The following is a 12016-nucleotide window of genomic DNA, read 5'->3' on the forward strand; positions in this document are numbered from 1 at the left end:
TTTACCGCAAATTCACCGCAAATTATGCCATATTATGCCGCGTTTTCCCCGCGTTTTTTTGCGATTTTTTCCGCAATTTTCCCCGGGGACAGGGATATGCACCGATGATCTACCGAAATGGGCTGATCCAGGAGCAAGCTTATTTACCCTTGGCAATTGGCAGGTCTGCATTCGAGCATATCCATTTACTGTACATGACATCTACTGCATGCAGAGAGCAGACAGTCAAGCCGTACTAACAATACACTACAGTAGTATTGAGTAATACCAATGTACTCTTGGTAATACTACATAACTGTACACATGTATGAGCAAGAGTCCACTCCATAATTCCCCTGGGGGATTGTGGTCCAATTCATGGACTCTTGGTATGAGCAAGAGTAGATAAACAGTGTATCTACTCTTGGTATGAGCAAGAGCAGATAAACTCTTGGTGTGAGTGACATGATAACGATCACAGTCATTAGACATGTTCACAGTGTAAGAAAATTAATTAATTACATTTTGAAAATTAATATTAAAATATTTCAAATAACTACGGCATTCATGACGTAAGGAATGTTACGAAATGGACAGATGAGGTCATGTACAAAAAAAGTAGTCATTGCCATTGGCAAAATTTTATGATGCAGATCAGCGAGAACAACATGCATGAACAGCGCGTGTGTTATTGTATTTTCCTAGATCCTCTTCACGTATTTTTCACCAGGGTGTTTTACGACGTGCGACTCCCTGTTTTTGACTAGTATTAAATTTTGTAGTTGTTCATTCCTAGATCCTGCAGTCATGTCGGACAGAATAGTAAAGAAGAAGAGGAAGAGACAGGAAGCTGCCCCTGCAGAAACAGAAGAGACCATAGATGCTGGTGAGCCTCTCCTTAAAAAATCGAAATGGTCTGACAAGCGGCGTGTCCTCGTGTTCTGTTCACGAGGAATAACACATCGCCCTCGTCATTTGATGAATGACATGCGAGTGCTACTGCCCCACAGTAAAGCGGACACCAAGCTAGACAGAAAGGATAATCTCTTCGTTGTCAATGAGGTTTGTGAGCTTCGCAATTGCAACTGGTGCCTGTTCCTGGAAATGAGGAAAAAGCGTAATTGTTTCCTTTGGCTAGCATCAACTCCTCACGGACCATCTGCCAAGTTTCTCGTTGAGAATATCCATACTATGGATGAAATGAAAATGACGGGAAATTGCCTGCGCGGTTCCAGACCAGTGCTCTCGTTTGACTCTGAGCTCGACAAAACGCCCCAATACAAGCTGCTGAAGCTCATGCTGGAGAGAATTTTCACCACTCCACAGAACCACCCTCGGAGCAAGCCATTTGTGGACCATGTGTTCAGCTTCAGCCTTGTGGACAACCGAATACATTTCAGGAATTTCCAGATCCTAGATGAAGGAGAGAATTTAGTCGAAGTTGGACCCAGATTCTGTCTGAATTTGATCAGAATCTTTGACGGCAGCTTCGGTGGAGCCACTCTATACGAAAACCCGCTGCGAGAAGTCTGACCAGTATGCAGCATCATCAACTTCCTCAATGAGGGTATGCTTCCATTGAACGCTGGTGTGTGTGCGTGCTTGCGTGTGTGTGCGCGGGTCCAGGCCAGTGCTATCGTTGTACTCTGAGCTCGACAAAACGCCCCGATACACGCTGCTGAAGCTCATGCTGGAGAGAATCTTCACCACGACACAAAACCACCCTCGGAGCAAACCATTTGCGGACCATGTGCTCAGCTTCAGCCTTCTACCTTGTGAACAGCCGAATATGTTTCAGGAATTTCCAGATCCTAGATGAAGGAGAGATTTTAGTCGAAGTTGGACCCAGATTCTGTCTGAATCTGATCAGAATCGTTGACGGCAGCTTCGGTGGAGCCACTCTATACGAAAACTCGCGAGAAGTCTGACCAGTATGCAGCATTATCAACTTTCCTCAATGAGGGTATGCTTCCATTGAACGCTGATGTTCATGTGTGAGTGTTTGTGTATGTGTGTGTGTGTGTGTGTGCGCGCATATGTGGTGGGGGTATGTGCCAGCTAGTTCGGTTGGTGGGTGCACTTATGCCAGATGTGTTGGGTCTGTTGCCAATGGGCTCGGCTGCTTTTGAAGGTGTATTGTACCTGCCCGTTTTGTTGGTTTCAGGGTTCATATACTTTCTATTTGAAGTATACATGCCTGCTAACCCTAGACTGTTTCTGGCTAGATTAACTCTTGTGTAGTCAATGGTGCTAGTGAAGCTTATGTCAGGTCCACTCTGATTAGCCACTCACACTACATGTAGTAGCAAGTATTACCTTCACTGGGAGCAGGAGTAACTGCAGTTGGGTCCGGGGACTGATGCCTGCAATCCTTTTTTTAGCACCTTGTCCTCACCCGCTTACTGAGTTGTGGTGAGCCCATAAGTGGGATCATTTCCAAGTCCAAACTAGGCCCAGTCTATAACTAGGAACTGTATAATATTTAACTAGTGTATGTATAAGAGACGATTTACACGACGGCAGGATTCATCCCGTGTGTGATGCTGCCATGGAGATTCAGTCACATGAACTCAACTTCTGGCGAGAACGTATCCCGCGAGCTATCCCGGTGCCGTTAGGAGGCTGGGGCAGGGAGCCCTACACATACGTGTATGTATGTGTAGGGCTCCCTGGGCTGGGGGAAATACATGCCGTGGCATTCCGTGGACTGTTGTGTGCTACTACCTACAGGTACTGTACATCTGTCCCCCGTGAATTCCGCGGCAGAATATCAGAAATTCCGTGCAGAATTCTGCGGGTGAAAACAGTAAATTCTGCGCTAATTCTGCAAATCCTTCTATATTCTTCGGCAACTCTGCAAGGAAAATGAGCGTATAAACAGATCAAATTTCCGCAACCCGTAAATTCTGAACCAAAATTATGCGAAATCCTGGTCAAAAAAATTGAAAGCTCCAAAATATACTGCGAGTCGGTTTTGAACGTCACAAGTGGGTTGGTTTGGCTGTGAAAATGCATCGAAAATCTCCAGAAAAAGCAGTGTTTCTCTCTTTTCTGCAATATTCTGCGGCATTTTCTGAATTCTGCGGACACTACTATACTGGATTCTGCGGAAATTCTGCAGTCCGCGGAATCGCGGAATTCACGGGGGACAGGTACATGCATCCTGCCGTGTGAATCATTTTTAGTTTTTCTCGTGTCACGGCAAGCTCTCGGGATCACGTGCTTCACTTCCCGGCGGGATGGACTGCCGTCGTGAAGATCACCCCTAACGTCACAGCGTATTTTCAACTTCAAGCAACACAAAACATGCAATGTCAACATACCACATGACCCAAGGGTTACTAATATGCTGTTGGTGGACCCTGGGTGTGCTCCATGGCATGGGTGAAAGAATATGGATCAAGCATGAAAGACAGGAAAGGGGAAGACCTATAATTATTGTAGTGTGAGTGCAAACAGGGTTTGAAAGCAGGGTGTAGTAAAACACTGGTATTTTACTACTCCCTACTTGAAAGTGATGATGCCCAGGGAGCCCTACACATAATGTGAAGGGCTCCCTGATAATGTCAGAACTGAAGACTAAAGTCAATACATATAAACGTCTCCTGGGACAAGTTGGATTCACTCTGACCATAGCGAAGTGTAATATGTATCCGGTGGGCAAGTTCCACAGGTCGCTTGCTGGCGACTTTTTTTGCAGCTCCCGCAGGAGCGCCCAATCCAGTCCAGTCACCGCCAGCAGATGTGTTGTCACCCTGCTGTAATCAGTAAAGGAGGCATGTGATCCAAGTGAATCCGAGAAGACAGCATTTTAATGAGTCTGGCCTGGCTATGGCATAGCACTTTCAAGCCCTATTGGTCATTGTCCTGTCAGGCAAGGCGGCATGTACTGGGGTCGGACCAAGCATCTTATGTCGGGAGACCATCGCCACGGATGGAACCAATCAGCACCGGTACCTTTCTACCGCACGGAGAATGCACAGGAGCACCCTAAAGAACATCAAACTTACGCGTGAGATCGATATGGATATGTGTGAACAACATTACAACACATGACATGGTCGACCCATGATAGATACCATAAGAGCTACTAAAAACGACTTCCTCTCCATGAGATAATGATGGCTGGGAAATTTTTACTGAGTTCTATCTATTATAAAAGCACAATGGAAACAAAAAGGTAGCGTACAAGAAACTAGTCATTCAAACGCAAAGCTACAACACTAAAGAAAGAGAGCGTGTGTGTGTGTGTGTGCATGTGTGAGGAAACGTCTGATCCCTCTGTCTAAATAACTTATCAACGACCAACTACAGCAGTAGCTATAAACACCGAGCGGAGAGCTATATACTTATTCTAAAAACGGATACGACACGTCATGCAACTGGTGTGGAAATGAGAAAGATACGCGAGCATTACAACCAATGCTTCAGGTTAGTTGTGGCAGCAGCAGTATGCTGATTGTTATAAATTCCTTTTTTTCAAGTTCAAGATTTTGCTGTGTGTCAGATGCAGAGGGAGGGGACTTGTGAGCATGCAATCCGAGTCGTATGCTACTACAAGACAAAGAAAAACCAGCATTAACATTAGTAGCCATGGCCTAAGTCATATCCACATGTCGGATTCGGATAAGCTGCTTTAGTTGGCTGTGTTGCAGATCGTGGCACTGTTATTCACATAATTGTCAGGACATCCACACAGCATGCTGTCTGACGAGCAGGTTACAAGGTAAAGTTAATATAGGTCTTCACTTCGACCAAACTTGAACACCATGGACCTAACAACACACAAATCCAAAATCCCAAAAATTTGAGTAAGTGTGTGTGAGAGAGAGAGAGAGAAAGAGAGAGAGAAAGAGAGAGAGAAAGAGAGAGAGAGAGAGAGAGAGAGAGAGAGAGAGAGAGAGAGAGAGAGAGAGAGAGAGAGAGAGAGAGAGAGGAGAGACTGAGGAGAGCAGGGAGCCAAACACAGAGAGACGGAGGGAGACAGAGAGGGGCCCAAATACAGAACACAGTGTGTCATCACTGATTAGAATCGTGCTTTTGTGCATGCCTCGTGGGTCATGGTGTTGATTGCCACTAGAAACAAATCCTGTAGGCGCTGGGTAGAAGTAAGAGTCAAGTTGCAACCCATAGAGCTGTACTACTTACGCACAGAAGATGAGGAAGTTCTGCAGGAAGATGGCAACGCCAGGCCATAAGCGCTCAAACTTGGTCAGAGGAATAGGCGGAACTGTTGTAGTAGCGTTACCGGATGTCACACTACCACTAGCACTTGAAGCGGTCAGTGTTGTCGGTGCGGTTGACATCATCCACACAGTAGATGTGTTTGATGTCATGTTAGTAGCAGGCACGGTGGTCGGTCCGGTCGGTACGCTAGTTGGACCTACAGCAGGCAGGTTTGCTGAACACACACACACATGAACAAACACAGGGCACATGCAGAGTGCCGTACAGCACAGTACCCAGAACCCCATAATACCCAGAGTCTTGCATGGCACCAACACCAAACGGAAATGGTTTCCAGTAAAAGGTATGAAAAAGTAGTGTACATCTCAGCTTTACGCTACATCTGTTGGGAAATGGCCTGATGCAATCTGATGGGGTGCGGTCGGTTTGAAGGAGCAATGGAGAGAGTGAGAGTGACATGACTATGAAATTCCAGTGGCTAAACATCTTGTTCTCGCAAAGATTCTCTTAAAAAAAATTGCTTCTATACAAGACAGGTATTTCTATGTATGTCAACACTAAAACCAGGCATATGTGCTGACAGTGCACCTCGAAAAATCAGATTTGTATTCAAAATAGGCTTCTAAATGAGGCAGGCTTTTATACAAGACATTACGGTATGTTGGTCCCACGGGAGCGGAAAGGTGGTTCTTGACCAGGGAGTTGTACGACTCCTTGTTCTTGACCTGCCCGGTACGCGAACCCGTAGAATTTTTTTAATTTATTTTTTATTCTTTTACGGTATGTATGTAGTGCAGCACTAACCATGTTGGTCCACTTCAATATACAAAACAGCCGAGCAGCCAACCAAGCTTGAGAATGCCAAAAGGAAGCCAACAAAGAGCCAGAGTCGTGCCACTGTAGCAGAAGCAACAAGAAGAGAAAAGAGTGATGGTGCACAAGACGGGGTGTAACAACTCGAATACATTATGTGACTAATTTAGCAAAGACCACTATGATCATTGTATCCAACCTGGTGATCAGAAGATCCTGAATACGTTCAGGAACGCATTCGTAATATGCTTTGAAGGAAGAGAGAGAGAGACACACACACACACACACACAGCAGGAAGAAAACCCGAACCATCCGCAGCACACAAGTATAAAGAAAGGCACGTGCCGAAGAAAAGATTTCGAACCAGACTGGAACACAGCATATATACATACAATGGCCTGAGAGACAGCCTTGCTGATAGAAGTCATTATCCAGCTGACTTGCTGACACGGCATTTATCCTGAAGCGAACCACCACACATACACAATGTCATGGAGATCACAACAACTTTTAATCACAGAGCCCATCTGCATACTCCATAGCAAAATAGCCAGTGCTTCTTCTCCAAACGTAGCACGTTTTCTGCACGGTCATCATTCACAACAAGCCAAGTTATAGACTACGGAGGAAAGTATATACATACATGTTGATCATCCAACCCAGAACTTACACCTTCATCAGGCTTCATACCTCAATTACCTTTCCTCAAGCCGTCATCAAGGACCACAGTGAGCCTGACGGTAATATGAGTCATGCATGCTTGTACCTACACATGCATAATTACGTTCTACACATGGATAGTATTGGATACCATGCAACACACCGCCCCGTGGAAAACTCACATGAAAAAAGCCAGCGTGGAGCCAACGCCGATGGCAAAGTAGGCATTGGTAGTGGTTGATACTGCCGCCATGTCGATCATCACCCACCAACCAGAGAAGAACTATTAAAACAAGTATACGAGAGACAGTGGCACATGTTAATGCTAGGAATTAGAACTGGTCATCAAACAGGAACAACAATACCACACAGTACAGTGAATCTACAGTCCAATAACAATGTTCCCTGCCGAGTTAAAAGCAGGCAGGAATGAGCCCAGTTGCTTGGGAAACATGATGTATTAGGAAATGACATCCCAAAAGGTGACGTCTGTTCCTTCCGAGTACACATCAGACGATTCCGTCAGATTACAAATTGAAGGGCTTTGGGGAGGATGACAGGCAAAAGAGCTGTGTGTGTGTGTGTGTGTATGTGTGTGTGCGCGCGCAGAGCTGTGTGTGTGTGTGTGCGCGCGTGTGTGTGTGCGTGCGTCCAGGGGATCTCAAGCGCCACGCTCCATACTGCAAAAGCTAGCAGATACTGTAGTCCCTTCGCTACCATTGCCATCGACAATGGGCATGTTCAAGGTTCAAGGTATGTATGTGTGTACGTGTGTGCATCCTTGTGTGCATGTGTGTGCATGAATCCTGCTACACGACACAAACCTAGCATCGCACATCCACAAGCAGAACACCAGGCATTGTGTGGAGTACGATTACTCAAGTCCCCAGCCAAGACAAAACCTCCTCGCACATACTGTCGTGGCTACATAGATAAAAGTCAGCTGCACACCACAGCAAGAGCTACTACCGGGGTGGAGTGCAAACAGCACAGCTGGGTGCTATGTCACATTCATGAACAATAAAACTTCTAAAGTTCAGTATTAATTTATTAAAGCACCCTGGATATAACATCATTTTCTTTGCATCAGATATAGAGCACTTTTCTCAGGACCCTGCACACTCTTTTCCAGTCCTTTCCAGCAAAAAAAGTACCAACAATTACGCACAGTCAACCTTGAGTATAACGACTATCGACTGTGCATGAGAAATGTGTCTTTCTTCGCAAGTAGTTGTCGCTGTTCCTAAGGTTGAGAGTACACAGTCAAAATGGTCACCAGGTCTGAAGATTGTGTCGTAATATTCGTGAATTGTTATACCCGAGGTCAGAATTCATGAGATTGACTGCATGTGTCTTTGGATAAACTTGCTCAAGAATTTTCAAACTCCATTGCAGCCACCTACATGTCATTATGTAGTCTGAACACTCACACATAGTATGCAGTAATGGTCTCTTATGCCTAATAATATTATGGTCGCAGCGAAGAGACCATAATTATGTGAGTGTTAGGACTACAGTAAGATCGGGCGCCGAAGAACGCAGGGGCTCAAGCGCAGCCTAGGAAAGTTCTTAAATTTTTTATTCTAGCCAGACCGTTCTTATTCACACGCGCGCGGCGAGTCGAGAGACGTCATGACGTTTGTCATGTACATGTAGTGCTGTAGTACTTCTAAAGTTTAAACTAGTGGGTGTCGTAAATGGGAATGACTGTACATGTAGCAGTTACTGTTTACACGTGTACATGACATGTACTCATCTCCCATACATGTACAATGTAGATCTACGTACAATGTAGATCTACGTACAATGTAGATCTACGTACAATGTAGATCTACGTACAATGTAGATCTAGTGTTCTTAAATCTGATAATTCTAGCCTGGACTGTTCTTAAATTTTGCCGGTTTTCCAGCCTGGGTGTTCTTCGGCGAGGTGTTCTTCGGCGCCCGATCTTACTGTAGGCAATACAGGGTACTAGTAATACTAGTATTCCTCGGAGCTACGTGATACTGCACTGAAGTTTGCAGCGTAGCTCTGTGCGTAAAGAAGGCAAATGGGAGCAAATCAATGAACGCATAATGTCAAGAGTGGAAACTAAGCTCTTAGACTAATGTCGTAATGAGCTCACCAAAACACCAGCAGCGATGGATGCTAAGGCATTGCGCTTCATGGACCAGTCAATTTCCTCCAGCTTGTCACAGAGAGGGTCGCAGCAGCCGCAACAGCAGCACGACCGACAAGTGCAATCATCCAGACACCCACTCATGTTGAAAGCTATACCACTTCGTGAGCCCCTGACAGTTACTAGCTTCTATCGCAGATTACCAGTGAGTGACTCGCAACTGTTGGAGATCACTGATCAAGTTAGTTTCAAAACTGCAAGACTCTAAGACTATGCTGCAATTTTCTCTTCACAAGATCTCATTGCCCAGTTGGACTTTTGTCTTGATCAGGCAGTGTACGAGCACGTCCAATTTTGCAGTACTGCCACTGGGTAGCTGCTGCTTGCTCTAGTGGGAGGAAGTAAAATTATACACAGAAGCCTTGCTTGGTACTGTAGTGGGAGGAAGTACAGAAGTCAGAAGGCTCACTTCGCATCAACACAGCAACAAGCAACAAAATCGCATTAAATTTTATTTTTGATTTCCTGTGGCTTCGGTGTCTGACTTCTTTGAGCACCATGCCTCATTACGTCATACAAATGCGCTATGCAGCTAAGCTGAGTTATAACGTAACTCGTTAGCTGACTCTTAAGATCTTACTGAGTCGGCGCGTGACGTCTCGGCGATGACGTCTGAATCATGAGATTCCTTTCAGACATCACCACCTGATCACATGATTTGTAAATGATCGATGCAGATACTGATTGCCAGATTGGAAAAAAATAACAAAAGCAATCTGCAGCTATTTCAACTGTTACTTCAGTGTTTGTGACTCAAAGCGTGATAAAACGCACTGCAGGCCAGGCAGATAATTTCTTCCAAGGTCCAGTACTCCAGGCAGTAGCTTCTTCTCTCTTGGCGTCTTCTAAATCAGTGCTCACAGTTGTTCGTGAGAAGCTCTAAGTCAATCGATGCAACTATGTCCATGCTGAAATGGCTATGAACGGAAAATGCTTGAGTTTGGCATACAGAAGCTTGAAGCATGTTCCAGTGGAGGTTGTCAACGACTATTTCGATCGTGTGGAATCTCTTGACCTCACGCACAATTGCATGACGTATCCTCTTTGGAGCCGGGTTTTGACGGCTGTATACATGTAGTAAGCATCAGTTTCATGACCATTGCAGGCTTATGTTTGTATGTCATACATACATGTATTAGCAAGAGTAAATATATAGCTCATATACTCTTGATATTAGTTTAGTGGCATGCACTGGGGTATCTTTATCCCACATCCCCGCTACCTTCTGTGGATCACGAAAAGAATACTATCTGGACGCGGCCACTTTATTGACTGTCCGGAGCTAACTAAAATATGATGGCCGGATGTGACGGGTCACACTCACAGGAACGCTACCTGCCAAATTAATGAAAATAATTTGCAGGTAGCAGTTAGTGGTAGCCTAGATAACATTTCACTCGGGAAGTATCGTGACGTGGATTGGAACATTGATTCCCTCTCCAACACACTTCCAGCCTACATTGACAACATGAAAACGAATAGATAGTGAGGATATACGCCCACGGTTTTGAAATGTGATTATAGTGCGTATTAAAGATGAGTGCTTTCTGTCATGGTGGAACCAATGACGTAGTGAAGGTTGATTTGTTCTACTTGTAGGGAAGTCTATTTGTACCAGTACGTGTAGATGACTGAGCAGTGACTGTATTCCTTGACAGTATTTGCTGAACTAGAGAGTTGCGATCTCTGATGCCGTTCACCAAACTGACGACCCTCGTGCTCGACCATAATCAGATCACATCGCATGTGAAGTTCCCCAACTTTCCATGCTTGCACACACTGTGGCTGAACCACAACAAGATTACTAACCTGGTGGTGTTCATTGACCAGGTCAAAAAGAGTCTCCCGAAGCTGCGCTTTCTCAGTATGATGAACAACGAAGCATCTCCGTCGTTCTTCAACGGCGGCTCGTTTGAGCAGTTTGAAGACTATCGCATGTACGTGGTCAGCCACTTGCCCCAGCTTGAGATGCTGGATGATAAGCGCGTGACGGACGATGAGAGGAAGGAGGCCAGGAAACTGTACGGCCATGCTCGGTCTGCAACACGGACTGCCAGTGCTGTGCGCACCGGCAGGAAGAAGTCGCGCTAACAGCTACAAACCTGTTTAATAGTGGCAAACAATAGCTGCGATCCTCCTTGGACCGCCGTACTGAACATTCTTGCTGCAGCTTTTGTGCTTGATCCAGCCCAAATATCCGGGCAGGAAGAAGATGAGCTAACAACTACACACCTGTTTAATAGTAGCAGGCACTAGCTGTAACCGTCCTTGGACCGCCGCACTGTACATTCTTGCTACAGCTGTTGTGCTTGATTCAGCCCGAATATCTCCCTATTTATTATTCGTATGACCGCTGGAATCACTTCTGAGGAATGCATTGGTGATTACTTGCGGTGGAACGATCAGTCTTTCTCCTCCTAGGCTCTATTCTCTTTTCTCTTTTTTTGGCTTTTCACGAACCATATTGTCATTATATACTCAATCTCCCCATCATGATATCTATTCCTTGACAACACCAGTGCAGGCACTGGTGTTTGAACATAATTATTCCTTTGACATCTATCTGCTGCACTCTGAGCTGGAAGTACAAGTGTCTTACGTTCTGCTGAATAGCCACTCTTCATCTTCTCCTGGTGCACTTAAGGCCTTGTTGCTTGACTACTGGCCTTGCTGATACTCTCAGGTGCACACTGTCAGTCTCCAGGACTTGGACTTGGTATTGTTGTTTCGTGTGACCATGCATGCTGAGAAAGGGTTTTGTAGCCATTTATGGCATTAGGACTCTGGCTTAGCAGTCAGTCATGCCATGCTGGCTTCACACTTCCCACTTGTAAGCAACTAGCAAGAGTACTTGCTACTACAGTGCTGCTTGAAATCCGATCGCAGAGAAGTACGTGCCGGGCGCTGTGCAGACCTAGACCTGCGACCACTGGGATGTTCACAGGTGCAGGGCGGAAGCTTGACTTGCTCGCTCGGATTTCATTGAGCAGCAGTGAAGTATGGTCCGTGCTGTGTGCCAGACAGAAAACAACTCTCGGCAATTAATTCAGCAAGATGTCTGTTGTCTATCTGCAAGACCCCCAAGTGCAAAGTGTAATAATGTACAGCACATGTGTCGTCAGTATGTGCCATTTATTATTTGTCCGAGTTTTCATTGTGGGAGACATGTATGACTGTGCAGTATCGAGAGTCCATG

At 45.4% G+C, this 12016-nt stretch overlaps 3 protein-coding genes across 3 annotated transcripts; 2 read left to right on the plus strand and 1 right to left on the minus strand.

Moving 5' to 3' along the window:
* The first annotated feature begins 714 nt into the window (after window positions 1-714).
* On the plus strand, window positions 715-1730 carry LOC135817548 (ribosome biogenesis protein BRX1 homolog). Its single transcript, XM_065330761.1, has one exon. The coding sequence runs from the start codon at window positions 787-789 to the stop codon at window positions 1510-1512; it is 726 nt and encodes a 241-aa protein (XP_065186833.1). The 5' UTR covers window positions 715-786; the 3' UTR covers window positions 1513-1730.
* A 2240-nt stretch (window positions 1731-3970) lies between these two features.
* Window positions 3971-9264, minus strand: LOC135817549 (uncharacterized). The gene is made up of 6 exons (XM_065330762.1): window positions 8767-9264; window positions 6823-6923; window positions 6373-6440; window positions 5971-6063; window positions 5128-5380; window positions 3971-4754 (listed from the first exon to the last, which is right to left on the minus strand). The coding sequence occupies exons 1-6, from the start codon at window positions 8902-8904 to the stop codon at window positions 4712-4714; spliced, it is 696 nt and encodes a 231-aa protein (XP_065186834.1). The 5' UTR covers window positions 8905-9264; the 3' UTR covers window positions 3971-4711.
* Window positions 9265-9500: 236 nt separating this feature from the next.
* LOC135817550 (leucine-rich melanocyte differentiation-associated protein-like) lies at window positions 9501-11516 on the plus strand. Its single transcript, XM_065330764.1, has 2 exons — window positions 9501-9855; window positions 10494-11516. Exons 1-2 carry the CDS (start codon window positions 9734-9736, stop codon window positions 10909-10911), a joined length of 540 nt encoding a protein of 179 aa, XP_065186836.1. The 5' UTR covers window positions 9501-9733; the 3' UTR covers window positions 10912-11516.
* Window positions 11517-12016: the final 500 nt, after the last annotated feature.

The sequence above is a fragment of the Sycon ciliatum genome, chromosome 5 (genome assembly GCF_964019385.1).
Source record: "Sycon ciliatum chromosome 5, ocSycCili1.1, whole genome shotgun sequence".
In the NCBI taxonomy this organism is placed as follows: domain Eukaryota; kingdom Metazoa; phylum Porifera; class Calcarea; order Leucosolenida; family Sycettidae; genus Sycon; species Sycon ciliatum.